Source organism: Pleurodeles waltl, chromosome 6, assembly GCF_031143425.1.
Source record: "Pleurodeles waltl isolate 20211129_DDA chromosome 6, aPleWal1.hap1.20221129, whole genome shotgun sequence".
Lineage (NCBI taxonomy): Eukaryota > Metazoa > Chordata > Amphibia > Caudata > Salamandridae > Pleurodeles > Pleurodeles waltl.
The window spans coordinates 222817732-222836351 of record NC_090445.1 but is presented as its reverse complement, the minus strand read 5'-3'; the positions used below and the strand labels follow the sequence as shown (position 1 = coordinate 222836351).

General features: G+C 45.6%; 1 protein-coding gene across 2 annotated transcripts in view; it reads left to right on the top strand.

Annotated features, from left to right (window-relative positions):
* The window catches only part of EFTUD2 (elongation factor Tu GTP binding domain containing 2), a 346977-nt gene that overhangs the window by 15034 nt on the left and 313323 nt on the right, over positions 1 to 18620 (top strand). Inside the window, exon 2 of one of the 2 annotated variants that reach the window (XM_069237938.1) lies at positions 16275 to 16393. In XM_069237938.1, the coding sequence (XP_069094039.1) occupies positions 16286 to 16393 (108 nt within the window). In that variant the 5' untranslated portion in view covers positions 16275 to 16285. Of the gene's footprint in view, positions 1 to 16271; positions 16394 to 18620 lie in introns of both variants that reach the window. The other variant, XM_069237936.1, reaches the window with a different exon arrangement.

The window sequence follows — 18620 nt, the reverse complement described above, 5'->3', positions numbered from 1 at the left end:
TGCAGGTGGTGTGTCAAAAGTTTCCCCACACGACTGTCTTTTCATGGATTTCTGTCATTTTCCACCAGTGGCACCTTTCAAGGACCCAGAGACAGATTAGGGCACCCCTTGGCGGGCAGGACTCTCAGAAGAAAGCTCAATTGCTGGCAAAGAGAAGTCTTTGTTGTCCCCAAGACTTCAACAATGGGAGGCAAGCTCAGTTCAAGCCCTTGGAGATTCTGCAACAGTGGGAAGTCACCCAAAATTCAGTATTTGTCCTCTCTCAGGCAGAAACAGCAGCTACTGCAGGCAAACTCAGCAAAGCACAATCATAGGCAAAGGGGCAGTACTCCTTCTCCAGCTCTTCTCCCGAGCAGAGGTTCCTCCTGGTTCCAGAAGTAAACTAATTTTCAGAGGTTTTGGGTGCTGTTCTGTCTTTGAAGTAGGCCTACTTCAAAGGGAAGTCTCTGTTGTTTTCAAGATCCTGTCTTGGCCAGGCCCCAGGCACACACCAGGGGGTTGGAGACTGCATTGTATGAAGGCATGCACAGCCCTTTCAGGTGTAAGTGACCACTCCTCTCATCAGCCCAGATGGCTCATCACAATGTGCAGGTGTAGATAAGTACCATCTTGCCTGGCATGTTACCCCCATTTTTACATGTATGTCAGTTTGTTTTTGCCTATGTCACTGGGATCTTGCTAGCCAGGACCCCAGTGCTCATAGTTTGTGGCCTGAATGTGTGTACCTGTGTAGTGACTAACTGGGTCACTGAGGCTCTGCTAACCAGAACCTCAGTGCTTATGCTCTCTCTGCCTTTAAATTTGTCACTATAGGCTAGTGACCAATTTTTCCAATTTCAATTGGCACAATGGAACACCCTTATAATTCCCTAGTATATGGTACCTAGGTACCCAGGGTATTGGGTTTCCAGGAGATCCCTATGGGCTGCAGCATTTCTTTTGCCACCCATAGAGAGCTCAGACAAGCCTTTACACAGGATTGCCATTGCAGCCTGAGTGAAATAACGCACAAGTTATTTCACAGCCATTTTCCCTGCACTTAAGTAACTTATAAGTCACTTATATGTGTAACCTTCACTTGCTGAAGGCTATTTGCAAAGTTACTAAGTGTGATGGCATCCTTGCACTAGCACATTTGTTCAGGACCATTTCCCCGAACTTTGTGAGTGTGGGGACACCATTACACACGTGCACTACATATAGGTCAATACCTATATGTAGCTTCCCAATGGTAACTCCGAATATGGCCATGTAACATGTCTAAGATCATGGAATTGTCCCCCCACTCCAAATGTGGTATTGGGGAGCCAATTCCGTGCATCCCCAAGGCTCCACTACGGACCCCGGGTACTGTCAAACCAGCTCTCTGGGGTTTTCTCTGCAGCTACTGCTGCTGCCACCCCACAGACCGGGTTCTGCCCTCCTGGGGTCTGGGCAGCCCAGTCCCAGGAAGGCAGAACAAAGCATTTCCCTTGAGAGCAGGGTGTTACACCCTCTCTCTTTGGAAATAGGTGTTAAAGGCTGGGGAGGAGTAGCCTCTGGCAATGCTTTGAAGGGCACAGATGGTGCCCTCCTTGCATAGGCCAGTCTACACCGGTTTAGGGAACCCCCAGCCCCTGCTCTGGCGCGAAACTGGACAAAGAAAAGGGGAGTGACCAGTCCCCTGTCCATCACCACCCAAGGGGTGGTGCCCAGAGCTCCTCCAGTGTGTCCCAGACCTCTGCCATCTTGGATCCAGAGGTGTGAGGGCACTCTGGGGGCCTCTGAGTGGCCAGTGCCAGCAGGTGACGTCAGAGACTACTCCTGATAGGTGGTTACCTGACTAGGTGGCCAATCCTCCTCTGAGGGCTATTTAGGGTCTCTCCAGTGGGCTTTTCCTCAGATAACGACTTGCAAGAATTCACCAGTGTTCCTCTGCACCTCTCTCTTCGTCTTCTGCCAAGGATCGACCGCTGACTGCTCCAGGACGCCTGCAAAACTGCAACAAAGTAGCAAGAAGCCTACCAGCGACATTGTAGCGCTTGATCCTGCCAGCTTTCTCGACTGTTTCCTGGTGATGCATGCTTTGGGGGCTGCCTGCCTTCATCCTGCACTGGAATCCACGAGGAAATCTCCTGTGGGTCGACGGAATCTTCCTCCTGGTTCAACAGGCACCAAACTTCAGCATCACCGGTACTCTGGGACCCCTCTCATCCTGACGAGGGTGGCCCCTGCAACACAGGTGGTGGACCCAAGTGACCCAGACTGCCCAGTGGTCCAAATATCCAAATTTGGAGGAGGCAAGTCCTTGCCTCCCCTCTCCAGACAGTAATCCTGTGCACCACATGAACTGCAGCTACCAGGGCTTCTGTGCACATTTCCACAAAATCCTGCATGCACAGCCAAGCCTAGGTCCCCAGCACTGTGTCCTGCGATGCTCAGCTCCCTGAGTTGATCTTCAGTGTCGTGGGACCCTCTTTTGCAGTGAGACGACCGCCATGTTCAGACTTCTTGAACCCGTGTTCAAGGACTTCTGTGGGTGCTTCCTGCTTGTGCGTGGGCCCTCTACGTTGCTGAGGGCCCCCTCTGGCTCCTCTCCCAAGTGGCGACATCCTGGTCCTTCCTGGGCCCGGGCAGCACCCTTTTTCTTCAACCGCGACTCTTGCAGCTAGCAAGGCTTGTTTGCGGTATTTTGCCAAGGAAACAACTCTGCCTCCTCCAGCACCCCGTGGGACATCTTCTGCACGAGTGAGAAGTTCCGAGCACCTTTCGTTGTTGCAGAATCTTCCGCTTCTTCCTTCCGGAGGCAGCCATTTTGCACTTTCTTCCGGGGTTTAGTGGGCTCCTGCCCCTCCTGGACACTTTCGACTTGGTCTCCTTCCTTCATAGGTCCTCAGGTCCAGGAATCCGTCTTCAGTGCTTTGCAGTCTGTTGTGGTCTTTACAAAATCCCTTATCACAACTTTGGTGTGTTTCTGGGGCAATAGTAGTACTTTACTCCTACTTTCCAGGGTCTTGGTGTGGGGTATCTTGGACACCCTTAGTGTTTTCTTACACTCCCAGCGACCCTCTACACACTACACTAGCCTATGGGTCCATTCGTGGTTCGCATTCCACTTTCTTGGTATATGGTTTGTATTGCCCCTAGGCCTATTGCATCCTATTGTATTCTACAGTGTTTGCACTACTTTCTGACTGTTTTACTTACCTGATTTGCTTTCTGTGTATATTTTGTGTATTTTACGTATTTTACTTACCTCCTAAGGGAGTATATCCTCTGAGATATTTTTGGCACATTGCCACTAAAATAAAGTACCTTTATTTTTAGTAACTCTGAGTATTGTCTTTCTTATGATATAGTACCTATATGAAATAAGTGGTATAGTAGGAGCTTTGCATGTCTCCTAGTTCAGCCTAAGCTGCTCTGCTATAGCTATCTCTATCAGCCTAAGCTGCTAGAACACTACTACTCTACTAATAAGGGATAACTGGAGCTGGCACAAGGTGTAAGTACCATTGGTACCCACTATAAAGCAGGCCAGCCTCCTACAGCAGGCTACAACACCCCAGCTCCCATTGTTTCACTGTCTAGAGGAGAGGTGCAAACAGCCCAACTCTCAAACTGACCCAGACAGGGAATACACAACCAAGCAGAGCCACAGAATGGTTTAAGCAAGAACATGCTTACTTTCTAAAAGTGGCATTTTCAAACACACATTCTAAAAACATCTTCACTAGAAGATGTATTTTTAAATTGTGAGTTCAAGACCTCAAACTCCATATGTCTATCTGCCCCCAAAAGGAATTTGCGCTTTAATAATATTTAAAGGCAGCCCCCATGTTAACGTATGACAGAGATAGGCCTTGCAACAGTGAAATCCAAATTTGGCAGTATTTCACTGTCAGCACATGTAAAACACATAAGCACATGTCCCACCTTTAACATACACTGCGCCCTACCCATGGGGCTACCTAGGGCCTACCTTAGGGGTGCCTTACATGTAGAAAAAAGGAAGGTTTAGGAATGGCAAGTGGGTACTTGCTTAGTCGAATTGGCAGTTTAAAACTGCGCACACAGACACTGCAGTGGCAGGTCTGAGCCATGTTTACAGGGCCACTAATGTGGGTGGCTCAACCAGTGTTGCACACCCACTAGTAGCATTTGATTTACAGGCCCTGGGCACCTCTAGTGCCCTTTACTAGGGACTTGCTAGTAAATCAAATATGCCAATCATGGATAGCCAACGTATATGTATATATATATATATATATATATATATATATAATTTATACAGGTAACACGTACACTTTAGCAGTGTCCAGAGCAAGCAAAAACAGAGTCCAGCCCACAGAAGCAACCTGGGAAGTAGAGGCAAAACGTTAGGGGAGACAATGTTATGCTAAGTCTAACAATAACTAAACGCATCTTTGGAAGAAGAAGCATTTTCTAGTTAGTCTTGAAAGTAGACAGTGGCAGGGGTGTGGAATTCCCGTAGCCCGACGCACAGGTATTTTGTCCTTTGAGATAAGTAGGCCCAACCCTTTGCAGTAAAAACCCCTTGGGCTGCCAGTTTATTCTACATTATGGATCAGGGAAGGGCATTTTCTGTATGTCCGTTTGTTACTGCTGTTTGAAATTGTATTTATTGTTCATTAATGCAAAGCCTTTATTAATAGAGTGCATGCTCTAAGGAAATAATGTAAGCTCCGACTGCACTAATGACAGTGGTTCCCGTATAAAAATGTGTTCTCACGTTTGCAAAGTTTAACAGTATGAAGCTCTGTATAATGCCCCATATTGCTCTCTGTTTAGAGGCAAACATTTAGAGAAGCTTAAAATCAAGATTGGTAATTTGTTGCTTTCAAAGTGAAATGTTCTCTGAAAATGCAACTGGACAAAACGTTTTGCTAAACTACTGTAAAATTGTAGGTACTATTTCTTTTGAAGCATCAGTTAGTAAAATGTGTTGATGCATGCTAGTATTTGCAATAAATATTCATAATGGAAAATCAATGTAACCAGTTTCAACATGATTATGGGAAGCATTAAAATAAACAAGCATTGGCAAAGCCAATAGGTCGACGTTGGTGGTCAGCCTTTTGTTTCGTCAATGTATATCTTGTTTTGACATGATTTTTGTAAAACTTTATTGTTGTGAGAGCTGCTGGGCCCTAACAATCATAACAAACATTGGCAAGTAGCAAAAATATTTTTCATTGTCAAAAAGCACCATTTCCACAGTAGGTCCTGGTACTGAACAAAATTACTTTGTGTGCTGGTAATGCGTCTTGTGAAAGAGCAGAATACTTTCACTCACATAAATAGAATTTTAATAAAAAACAAAGGTCTTGGTTAACCCCAGGCCTAACTAGGGGCCCATTTCTTAAAGAAAATCTCAAAAGTGCACCCATAGCATATATCCTTGCATGAGTGCAGAAATACGCCTTTCCTGAATTTACAGAAGTTTGCAAGAAAATCGTACTCCTTGAAAATATTTATAAACTGCATTTTATAACTAGCAAATATAGATCTGTAGATTTGCTCCCACAAAAATCTCCCTGTTGAGCGTTTACAAGTTGACTTTCCGTTCAACTACTTTTTTCCCAAACCCCGGAAGATGTTTTACTTCTCCCCTTGTCAGGAGTAAATTTCCAACTTCTCTAAGTATGGGAAAGGATTAGAGAAGAGCTTGTGAAAACCCCCTAAACATACAAGTTAAGTTTGCACAAACTCAAAAGGGTTTTCCAACCCTTAAACTATTGCTTTCCATTACTTCGCACCAGCATATATATCTGCTGAAAGGTGGGAAAATAAGGGGAATTGCTAGTATTCAGACCTTATAATAGTATGAGCCTTTGCATAATCAGAGAGGCTACTATCAGATCTCCTATATAATGAAATTGCTGCCATAAGTTGTCGCCACACTAAGTGGCACCATAGGGAAAAGTGGATTTTTTAAAGCAGATTTGTGAAGTAACCTGCCCCATGGACAAGTAAATATTGTATTAAATTTCCCACCCCTGTTTTGGTTCCTAAATCAGGGGGAAATTTTTCAAATTCTAGTAGCACTGTCCAAAAATGATTGCGTTGGTGTATGTTCCTTTTTTAATCCTGGGGGTTGTAGTTAAAGTACAGCAGCAGCACTAAGTAGCAACATGCTCCTGACAGATATTTTCAACTTATGATGTCTGGTATCAAGAAATAGAGGTATTTAGAACCTTATGACTGATGCAAGCCAGATGGAAAATAATGGTCTGGCTTTTGTGAAAAGCCATTGGAGAGTTACAACCACTAATGTAATGTAGTCATATCTTTTGGTTTCTGAGGCAAAGCATGTTGCAGTATTTAGTTTTCTTTTAATTGAGGCTATAGATCTTGAGACCACCTGTAAAAGCTCAACAAGTTGACACTGGTATCTGGCACAGTCTTTCAATAAATTTACTTTTCCTTAACTGAGGACTGTAACTGCATATCATGTCACAGGAATCGGCAGTATGAAGTGTAGCATGATATATACACCCCCTTTCTTTACCCACTGGTACGTTTCCTAATGTACTCTGGTGGTACTCATGTCCATTATCAGACTGTGCAGTAATTGTCAGAACTAGGCCATCATTATATCATGTCTAGACAACAATTTACTTCAAGTGGAAAAATATATTTCCTTTGGCTGAAGATAGGAAATAGAGATCTTGGTGCTTGAAAGGTCAGATCATAGCAAGCTTCATTTTCAGTGGCCTGAAATCTATACTAATTTGATCTCCCAAAGTGAGAAACATATGGACCAAAGCTTACAGTTGTCCATGCTCAATTAAATCCTTCCAGTAATACACATCAATCTTTGAGCGGACAAACTGTACTAATGAGTTGGCTGGAATTTAGCAGTATGTCCTTTATATGGCTTACTAGTGCATTTGGACAGGTTACACACACTACAAAATCGTGGGGCTGAGTACTCTGAACTCTCAGAAGTCTGACCCTGTGATACTGACATTGAAATCTATGCACTGGCTGTCTAATCGGTGTTCAAATTCAACATTATTTGCGCTGTAGTCATGGCTGTTAAAACAAAGGACTCTTCTACCCTCCAACCCTAATTCTCTTCAAAACCTAGGGAGGAACCTTCAATTGGCCAAGCTGTATTTTATTTGCCAACTGGGACATTGAAGTATGTCTTAATCGTTGATGATAGACCCTATAACACTTTGAACTCCAGGCTGAGAGTAGAACCTAACAGTATCTGGTTTAGATAACTTGTGAGGAAAACCCTCTAGGCTGTTGTTGCCCTTTCCACTTTCCCAGACAAGAGCAGCCACAAAGGGATATGGGTGTAGCTCCTCACATTCAGTTGTGCTCTACCTAATCATTTCTTTGTTGCACTCAGACTCCCTTCTGTTCTCTTCAGGGCTCTGTATTGACCACACTTTGACATGACAATGCTTTACAAAACTCATAAATAAATGTGTATGTGGTGCATTTCATAGAATTTCCTTTCCTTATTGTAAGGAAATGCCTCCTTGGCATGGTTGCCCCCTGACTTTTTGCCTTTGCTGATGCTATGTTTACAATTGAAAGTGTGCTGAGGCCTGCTAACCAGGCCCCAGCACCAGTGTTCTTTCCCTAACCTGTACTTTTGTATCCACAATTGGCAGACCCTGGCATCCAGATAAGTCCCTTGTAACTGGTACTTCTAGTACCAAGGGCCCTGATGCCAAGGAAGGTCTCTAAGGGCTGCAGCATGTCTTATGCCACCCTGGAGACCTCTCACTCAGCACAGACACACTGCTTGCCAGCTTGTGTGTGCTAGTGAGGACAAAACGAGTAAGTCGACATGGCACTCCCCTCAGGGTGCCATGCCAGCCTCTCACTGCCTATGCAGTATAGGTAAGACACCCCTCTAGCAGGCCTTACAGCCCTAAGGCAGGGTGCACTATACCATAGGTGAGGGTACCAGTGCATGAGCATGGTACCCCTACAGTGTCTAAACAAAACCTTAGACATTGTAAGTGCAGGGTAGCCATAAGAGTATATGGTCTGGGAGTCTGTCAAACACGAACTCCACAGCACCATAATGGCTACACTGAAAACTGGGAAGTTTGGTATCAAACTTCTCAGCACAATAAATGCACACTGATGCCAGTGTACATTTTATTGCAAAATACACCCCAGAGGGCACCTTAGAGGTGCCCCCTGAAACTTAACCGACTGTCTGTGTAGGCTGACTGGTTCCAGCAGCCTGCCACACTAGAGACATGTTGCTGGCCCCATGGGGAGAGTGCCTTTGTCACTCTGAGGCCAGTAACAAAGCCTGCACTGGGTGGAGATGCTAACACCTCCCCCAGGCAGGAGCTGTGACACCTGGCGGTGAGCCTCAAAGGCTCACCCCTTTGTCACAGCCCAGCAGGGCACTCCAGCTTAGTGGAGTTGCCCGCCCCCTCCGGCCACGGCCCCCACTTTTGGCGGCAAGGCTGGAGGGAACAAAGAAAGCAACAAGGAGGAGTCACTGACCAGTCAGGACAGCCCCTAAGGTGTCCTGAGCTGAGGTGACTGACTTTTAGAAATCCTCCATCTTGCAGATGGAGGATTCCCCCAATAGGGTTAGGATTGTGACCCCCTCCCCTTGGGGGGAGGCACAAAGAGGGTGTACCCACCCTCAGGGCTAGTAGCCATTGGCTACTAACCCCCCAGACCTAAACACGCCCTTAAATTTAGTATTTAAGGGCTACCCTGAACCCTAGAAAATTAGATTCCTGCAAACTACAAGAAGAAGGACTGCCTAGCTGAAAACCCCTGCAGAGGAAGACCAGAAGACGACAACTGCCTTGGCTCCAGAAACTCACCGGCCTGTCTCCTGCCTTCCAAAGAACTCTGCTCCAGCGACGCCTTCCAAGGGACCAGCGACCTCTGAATCCTCTGAGGACTGCCCTGCTTCGAAAAAGACAAACTCCCGAGGACAGCGGACCTGCTCCAAAAAGACTGCAACTTTGTTTCAAGGAGCAGCTTTAAAGACCCTGCAATCTCCCCGCAAGAAGCGTGAGACTTGCAACACTGCACCCGGCGACCCCGACTCGGCTGGTGGAGAACCGACACCTCAGGGAGGACCCCCGGACTACTCTACGACTGTGAGTACCAAAACCTGTCCCCCCTGAGCCCCCACAGCGCCGCCTGCAGAGGGAATCCCGAGGCTTCCCCTGACCGCGACTCTCTGAAACCTAAGTCCCGACGCCTGGAAAGGACCCTGCACCCGCAGCCCCCAGGACCTGAAGGACCGGACTTTCACTGGAGAAGTGACCCCCAGGAGTCCCTCTCCCTTGCCCAAGTGGAGGTTTCCCCGAGGAAGCCCCCCCTTGCCTGCCTGCAGCGCTGAAGAGATCCGTTGATCTCTCATAGACTAACATTGCGAACCCGACGCTTGTTTCTACACTGCACCCGGCCGCCCCCGCGCTGCTGAGGGTGAAATTTCTGTGTGGGCTTGTGTCCCCCCCCGGTGCCCTACAAAACCCCCCTGGTCTGCCCTCCGAAGACGCGGGTACTTACCTGCAAGCAGACCGGAAGCGGGGCACCCCCTTCTCTCCATTCTAGCCTATGTGTTTTGGGCACCACTTTGAACTCTGCACCTGACCGGCCCTGAGCTGCTGGTGTGGTGACTTTGGGGTTGCTCTGAACCCCCAACGGTGGGCTACTTTGGACCAAGAACTGAACCCTGTAAGTGTCTTACTTACCTGGTAAAACTAACAAAAACTTACCTCCCCCAGGAACTGTGAAAATTGCACTAAGTGTCCACTTTTAAAGTAGCTATTTGTCAATAACTTGAAAAGTATACATGCAATTGAAATGATTCAAAGTTCCTAATGTACTTACCTGCAATACCTTTCAAACAAGATATTACATGTTAAATTTGAACCTGTGGTTCTTAAAATAAACTAAGAAAAGATATTTTTCTATAACAAAACCTATTGGCTGGATTTGTCTCTGAGTGTGTGTACCTCATTTATTGTCTATGTGTATGTACAACAAATGCTTAACACTACTCCTTGGATAAGCCTACTGCTCGACCACACTACCACAAAATAGAGCATTAGTATTATCTCTTTTTACCACTATTTTACCTCTAAGGGGAACCCTTGGACTCTGTGCATGCTATTCCTTACTTTGAAATAGCACATACAGAGCCAACTTCCTACACTTATCCAAAAACCATTGTCTCTGCAGGTATCGTTTTAAACTCAGGATACAAACTAGCCTTGGGAGCGTCAGTCTTTGACAGTAAGCCCATCGGGCATATGTCAGATGAGAAAAACAGACACCCAGTGGAGACCCTGAGTGGATGCAGTAAACACTTCATTTGGTCAGAAAGCACTGTTTTAATTGCTTGTACAGGCTTACGTTGGTAATACCTATATTTTTAATTATGACAATAAACCTTACTGTGTTATTCTATAAATGTTAGATAGTCAGCTACTTCTCCCATATGAATATCACAGTAATAATCACAAATGGAATCTGGCATGTCAGCAGTCAAAGAAACACTAGTGGATAGTAGCCCTGTGGGTGTGGAAAAGAAGGGGTTCATGTACTGCCCACATTTAGGGAGCTTGAGTATGGTATTTGTTGAACAACTAGTGCTGCGCTTCCCATAAAGAGTAGGGAAAGAGTTTGAGTAAGTAACCTGGAACCATGTGAATAGGCACACTCCTCTCCAAGCTTACAAGAATGGGATTGGGAAAGGCCTGTATACCTGAATTACATTTTTTTTTTTAAAGCGCATGGTTACCAATGTATACGGTGTTCTGGTACCCCTGAAAAGCATAAGGGCACAGTAAGGAGAACAACAGAGTGAGAGCAACCTGAGGAGCTGAAAGCAGTGGGAGAGGCTTGGGCACATACCAGCGCACTGAGTAACTTGATACATTGGGCCCTAGAGGTGGCATCAAGAAGAGCTGACCTCTCATGTGGTTCTTTCCCAGGAATATGCTTTGCGAAGGACTCCAGGTTTCGCCTATTCTGTCTTTTTTTTTTTTTTTTGCTCAGACTTTGCCCTTTCTCTCATTCCAGGAGTGTGAATTATCTTCTTGCCCAGCAGGTTTTGTTGTGTTAAATTGGCCTTCCAGTTGCTAGCTGCGTGGTCCTGATACTGTTAGGTTTCTGGGTGGATTGCTTAATGTTTTCTGTTTTATTTATGAACATTACAATGTGTAATGAGCGTGCTTTGCTGTTGGGAGCAGCACTTTGTCAATGATATGACTTTCATTCAGTTGGAATTGTTTGTAAACACACATAAGTTGATGGTAGGAAAGCTTGCAAAAAGTCCCAACCTCTGACATTAGCACTGGGTAGTATTACAGCCAATTGTTTTTCACTAATGGTCTTAGACTGAAGCCTGCCTAATGCAAATCAATACTACCTTTACTCCTAATAATGGGAACAGTCGGTCCTGATCTGCCGTTTGAGGTCCCCTCAGAATTGAACACGTGATCCTAGACCTTTTGTGGCCTCTTTAGTCCTCCGTGAGGTATGGCTTGGATCCTGTGGCACAGCGAGCAAGTGAACTGCATCTGGCCGTATCCCTACACGAGACACACACAAAATGATGGGAAGAGTGCTTGAAACAAGAATGCTTGGAACAAGTCTAAGCCACTGACAGTCGCTCTTGGTAGTGTTCCAACCTTGTGCAGTGGATTTGGAATGGTACGCAGAACGATTCCAAGTGGCTCAGACTATTTGCAAGCATTTCAGCCATCACCTTGTGTGTTAATGTGTTTTTTAATTAGCAGAATTACATTATACAGCTGTATAAAAGTCATTATCAGCTTCCTGAAATAAAAAATATTTGTAGCTGATAGAGGCAGAGGGGGCAATGATTTAGTGTGGTGATTGATTGCATACAGTAATCTGACAAGTTATTTGGGAGGATTGAACCTATCCTTATGCTTTATTTTATTATTTTTCAATATTTTTGAGATGGTGCAGATGGAGCATTAAAAACCCAGCAGGCAATGTCTTGCATGATGTAATCTCAAAAGTCATATACTTACTATTGCTTATACTCTGATAAAAATTCACATGCAAGATACCCTCACTCAGAATTGCAGAGCAGAATGATAACAATTGAGATCCCTCATGCTCACCCGAAATTCAAATGCCAGCATGCTTATGCAAAATCTGTTTTGTACGTTTCCAACTAAATATATTCCAGACTGAAGGAACCACTGAGATCAGCCCAGAAACATACAAGGTTATGCAAAATGTATACAGCTCTATTGGAAGGGTAGTATCTAAAATGAGAAAAGTTGAATAAGGAGGCTAAAGCGAGTTTAAACATAGGGTGTTGGTCATTGTGGTCTTATTTTCTGCATGTGTGCTTCCAGTTTGACCCAGAGAGGAGCCCTTCTTATTGAGTGGTTTAATACTGTATTATCAGCAATGCATAACTAAACTAACTAGGCTCAGTATGTGTACAGAGATCTGTCCAGGGTTTATTTTTCAGTTTTTTTTCCAGGTTTTTTGTAGTTTAGAAGTATAGTTGTACAGCTCCTGCTCTGAAATAACTCTCTCGGTATACTGGTGTGGTTCAACAGAGGAGTTAGGAGGGGTTTGTAAGGAAATGCCTCCTTGGCATGGTTGCCCCCTGACTTTTTGCCTTTGCTGATGCTATGTTTACAATTGAAAGTGTGCTGAGGCCTGCTAACCAGGCCCCAGCACCAGTGTTCTTTCCCTAACCTGTACTTTTGTATCCACAATTGGCAGACCCTGGCATCCAGATAAGTCCCTTGTAACTGGTACTTCTAGTACCAAGGGCCCTGATGCCAAGGAAGGTCTCTAAGGGCTGCAGCATGTCTTGTGCCACCCTGGAGACCTCTCACTCAGCACAGACACACTGCTTGCCAGCTTGTGTGTGCTAGTGAGGACAAAACGAGTAAGTCGACATGGCACTCCCCTCAGGGTGCCATGCCAGCCTCTCACTGCCTATGCAGTATAGGTAAGACACCCCTCTAGCAGGCCTTACAGCCCTAAGGCAGGGTGCACTATACCATAGGTGAGGGTACCAGTGCATGAGCATGGTACCCCTACAGTGTCTAAATAAAACCTTAGACATTGTAAGTGCAGGGTAGCCATAAGAGTATATGGTCTGGGAGTCTGTCAAACACGAACTCCACAGCACCATAAAGGCTACACTGAAAACTGGGAAGTTTGGTATCAAACTTCTCAGCACAATAAATGCACACTGATGCCAGTGTACATTTTATTGTAAAATACACCACAGAGGGCACCTTAGAGGTGCCCCCTGAAACTTAACCGACTATCTGTGTAGGCTGACTAGTTTTAGCAGCCTGCCACAAACCGAGACATGTTGCTGGCCCCATGGGGAGAGTGCCTTTGTCACTCTGAGGCCAGTAACAAAGCCTGCACTGGGTGGAGATGCTAACACCTCTCCCAGGCAGGAATTGTCACACCTGGCGGTGAGCCTCAAAGGCTCACCTCCTTTGTGCCAACCCAGCAGGACACTCCAGCTAGTGGAGTTGCCCGCCCCCTCCGGCCAGGCCCCACTTTTGGCGGCAAGGCCGGAGAAAATAATGAGAATAACAAGGAGGAGTCACTGGCCAGTCAGGACAGCCCCTAAGGTGTCCTGAGCTGAGGTGACTCTAACTTTTAGAAATCCTCCATCTTGCAGATGGAGGATTCCCCCAATAGGGTTAGGATTGTGACCCCCTCCCCTTGGGAGGAGGCACAAAGAGGGTGTACCCACCCTCAGGGCTAGTAGCCATTGGCTACTAACCCCCCAGACCTAAACACGCCCTTAAATTTAGTATTTAAGGGCTACCCTGAACCCTAGAAAATTAGATTCCTGCAACTACAAGAAGAAGGACTGCCTAGCTGAAAACCCCTGCAGCGGAAGACCAGAAGACGACAACTGCCTTGGCTCCAGAAACTCACCGGCCTGTCTCCTGCCTTCCAAAGATCCTGCTCCAGCGACGCCTTCCAAAGGGACCAGCGACCTCGACATCCTCTGAGGACTGCCCCTGCTTCGAAAAGACAAGAAACTCCCGAGGACAGCGGACCTGCTCCAAGAAAAGCTGCAACTTCGTTTCCAGCAGCTTTAAAGAACCCTGCAAGCTCCCCGCAAGAAGCGTGAGACTTGCAACACTGCACCCGGCGACCCCGACTCGGCTGGTGGCGATCCAACACCTCAGGAGGGACCCCAGGACTACTCTGATACTGTGAGTACCAAAACCTGTCCCCCCTGAGCCCCCACAGCGCCGCCTGCAGAGGGAATCCCGAGGCTTCCCCTGACCGCGACTCTTTGAACCTAAAGTCCCGACGCCTGGGAGAGACCCTGCACCCGCAGCCCCCAGGACCTGAAGGACCGGACTTTCACTGGAGAAGTGACCCCCAGGAGTCCCTCTCCCTTGCCCAAGTGGAGGTTTCCCCGAGGAATCCCCCCCTTGCCTGCCTGCAGCGCTGAAGAGATCCCGAGATCTCTCATAGACTAACATTGAAAACCCGACGCTTGTTTCTACACTGCACCCGGCCGCCCCCGCGCTGCTGAGGGTGAAATTTCTGTGTGGACTTGTGTCCCCCCCGGTGCCCTACAAAACCCCTCTGGTCTGCCCTCCGAAGACGCGGGTACTTACCTGCAAGCAGACCGGAACCGGGGCACCCCCTTCTCTCCATTCTAGCCTATGTGTTTTGGGCACCACTTTGAACTCTGCACCTGACCGGCCCTGAGCTGCTGGTGTGGTGACTTTGGGGTTGCTCTGAACCCCCAACGGTGGGCTACCTTGGACCAAGAACTGAACCCTGTAAGTGTCCTACTTACCTGGTAAAACTAACAAAAACTTACCTCCCCCAGGAACTGTGAAAATTGCACTAAGTGTCCTCTTTTAAAACAGCTATTTGTCAATAACTTGAAAAGTATACATGCAATTTTTATGATTTGAAGTTCCTAAAGTACTTACCTGCAATACCTTTCGAACAAGATATTACATGTTAAATTTGAACCTGTGGTTCTTAAAATAAACTAAGAAAAGATATTTTTCTATAACAAAACCTATTGGCGGGATTTGTCTCTGAGTGTGTGTACCTCATTTATTGTCTATGTGTATGTACAACAAATGCTTAACACTACTCCTTGGATAAGCCTACTGCTCGACCACACTACCACAAAATAGAGCATTAGTATTATCTCTTTTTACCACTATTTTACCTCTAAGGGGAACCCTTGGACTCTGTGCATGCTATTCCTTACTTTGAAATAGCACATACAGAGCCAACTTCCTACAGGGTTGCTGTCTTAGGAGGGAGAGGGCTGGTTCCATAAGGGAGGGGTGTCAGATTTGTTGGTGATCAACATCTTTTTTGACCTTTGGAAACTGGAACCCGTCTATCATCCAATGTTAGGTAATGTCAGACGTAGTTCAATGTATTTTCTGCATAGATAGTGATTTGAGTATTGTCTTGGTACGAATGAAAATGGATCTTCTTTTGGGTCAGTAGTTGTAATTGGGGGAGAGTGCAAAGCCTTGGGGTGGGGGAGCACACGGTTAACATCAATTAGAACATCTGAAGAATTTCAACCAAATGTAGTCGAATCTATTCATGAGTATTTATTTAGGAACTGGTTATTGGAAGAACCTCCAATTAGTACAGTTATCATTATAGAAAAAATAATATTTTTACATAGATATATCTCAAAGAAATACAAGATGATTGTAAAAGAGGGACACAAAGGAATTGTCAAACAGCACGCAAGAGTAGCTCTCTGTTTGAATTAAAAGCATTGATCATTTGACGCAGGACTGCCTTAAAAAAATTATAAGATGTATATGTATGTATGTGGATTAAAGCATTGCCGGATTAAATGTGTTTCTTACACTGTTCCATTTTAAAGTACTTTATTGATCACTGACTTGTGACAAAGTGAACATACCTATATGAAAAATGCAATTATTTAGAGTACATCATCTGCAATATAGTCTTTACGGAAAGTGTGTGTACTTAATTTCACATGAGTCTACAGTAATAAAATACTTGGGTTAAGAGGATTGCTTTTTTTAATGTCTTATGTGTAAGCCCTTTGGAAAAGTGAGTGTTGCACTCACGTATAATAAAAGTGTCATGAGCACATGTGAATTGTTTACTTGTGAGGTTTGCTTAATTTACTTAGAACTAATTTTTAATTTATTTTGTCTTACGGGCATAGCATATGGGTGTCTTCTTATTGTTTTCTAATTGTAAGAGGATGTAAGTGCTGTTTACTTCAGAAGGGTATAAAACACTCCCTCTTTTTCCAGCAGGATTTAACACCATGGATACTGAACTGTATGATGAGTTTGGGAACTATATTGGACCTGAACTGGACTCTGATGATGAAGATGACGATGACATTGGAAGGGGTGACAAAGATGCAGATGTGGTATTTGTTTTGCATAAGTTTTATGTTGTACTTTATAGAGTATTATGACATTAACAGTCAAATCAAGCCTAGTTTTTCATCTATTTAATATTAGCGCTCTAGAAAGCATTGTGACTTGAATATTAGAGGTTTAGCATAGAGGCTTGTGACACTTGCACCAAAGTTTTATGATCCATTTTTACTTAGTTTTTGTCCTGTCAAGTATTGTGATATGAATAATAGCCTGTCAAACCATCATGACGTGAATTGTTTTGGCGCTCCTATCTTCATTCACTCTACTTTAGTTCTTAGTGCAAGAGAAAGGAACCTCCGAATAATTGTTCATGGAGGATGGGGTCATTCATCGTGCAGGTCATGCACCATGTGGCTGTGCACAGTGGAGTTTAGCCACTGGAGTTGGCACTCAATCATGCACCGCAGGAATTGTCGGAAGACTAGGACTTATGCACAGCACCCTGCCATTAGCCTACACCAATGCGAATTACTGTAAATCAGCTCTTTCGCTTAAACTGACCGAGCAGCCAATCTTCACTGCTCAGCCAGACCCAACACCCTACCGGTGGCCAACCTCACAGCGAACAAGATTTGGCTATACACAAGGTTTGGGTGCAGTGCCAGGTCTTGCACATAACCCATTACCAGCAGCATTGTAGGTCCCCACCACTGATCTCCCTTTACCTCTGGAATTTTTTTTCACCACATCAGTTACGTAGCATTCACAAAATGGCAGGTGAAGCTGGTATTTTTTTTTTTTTCCTGGTGTGGGACTCCTACCATTCCTCTGGCTACTCCTCGGCATTTACTGGAGTCACACTCCTCTAAGGTAGGGCCTCTATGTTTGTGGGAATTTGTTTCTACAGCTCAAAAATCTAGATTCAGAATTGATTTGCGATTTTGTCGACAGTGTTAGATTTTTAAAGCTCACTCAACATCCTTTAAAACCCCTAGATGTTAAAGTCTTCTTAATGAATGGGATTACACTAAACAAATAAAAGCTTAAGTTTACTTTCATGACAAATTTGACATAAATCTGTAAAGCAGTTTGGGCTGTAGGCTCTTAACATTTCCTATGGGAGCTAAATGGGGAAAACTCATTTTATTTTTTGCTCTTTGTAGGAAGCTGGCTTTTTATATGGAATGTCGTGTGAAGAGTCCAAGGGTTTCCTTACCAGTGGACAAGGGCTTCCGCGAGCAATCCCAAGCTGCTCTTTTAGGGGGTAGTGTGGTCGAGCAGCCTTAGGCTTATCTGAAAGGCGTGTTACACATTTACCCTAGGCACAAAGTGAATAAGTGAGACAACTCCATAAGGAGGTCCACACCAATTTACAAAAATAACAGGTATCCTTACATAAACTTAGGCAGCAGAATCAATATGATCAGGTAAGTACGTTTTGCAAGAAAAATCTTTACAGTTTTGAAAAGTCGACAGTGCAATTTTTGGAAGTTACAACGTTATTCTTTGAAGGAAAAACAATTATGGCAAACAGGTACTAAGCAGTGATTCACAGGGCTAATCTTCTAGACTTCAGGTGAGTATGGGCAGAGTCCTAGGCCACACCAGCAGGTCACTTTGGGCGGCCAGGTACAGAAGTGTAGTTAAGTGTCGGGTGCCCTGTTGAAGTCAGTGGGGATCAGTCCAGTCAGAAAGGCACTGCAGACAGCGACTGGGAGTCCAGTTGAGGTGAACCAACAAGTGGGTTCAAATCTTGAGATGCTCTGGGACGTGGGGACACCTTAGGTCCTCTTCTCCATGGGCAACAGATGTAAAAGTGTCTTGATGCATCAGGTTTTCTCCTGCGTGATCGCTTGCAGTTCAAGGGGCCTGCGAACAGAGGCTGCAGACGGTGTCAGTGAGTCCACGCTGGGCAAGTTCAAGGTAGGCAAGTCCAAGGTGGGCTTTCCGTCTGGAGGGACGGGGGGGGACCATGCTTGCACCATCGGCCTGGTTATGCTCTGGCTAGGCAGCACGGGTGCAACGGTGTTGGATTCTCAGCGGTCAGTACTCGCTGTTCTCTTGGGGTGCCTGCAAGATGCAGGGAAGCAGCTCCGCTGCTTCACGGAAGTTCCTGGGTCTTTATTGAAGGCAGGCACTCCTCCCAGGCTTTTGGAGGCACAACAGGTTGCAGGACGAGACAACTTTGGCACAATTTGACGGGAGCAGCATACAGGCCGGCATGGCTGCGTCCAAGTCATGTGCTTCTTCCTCAGTCTTTGCTTTTGGCGCTCT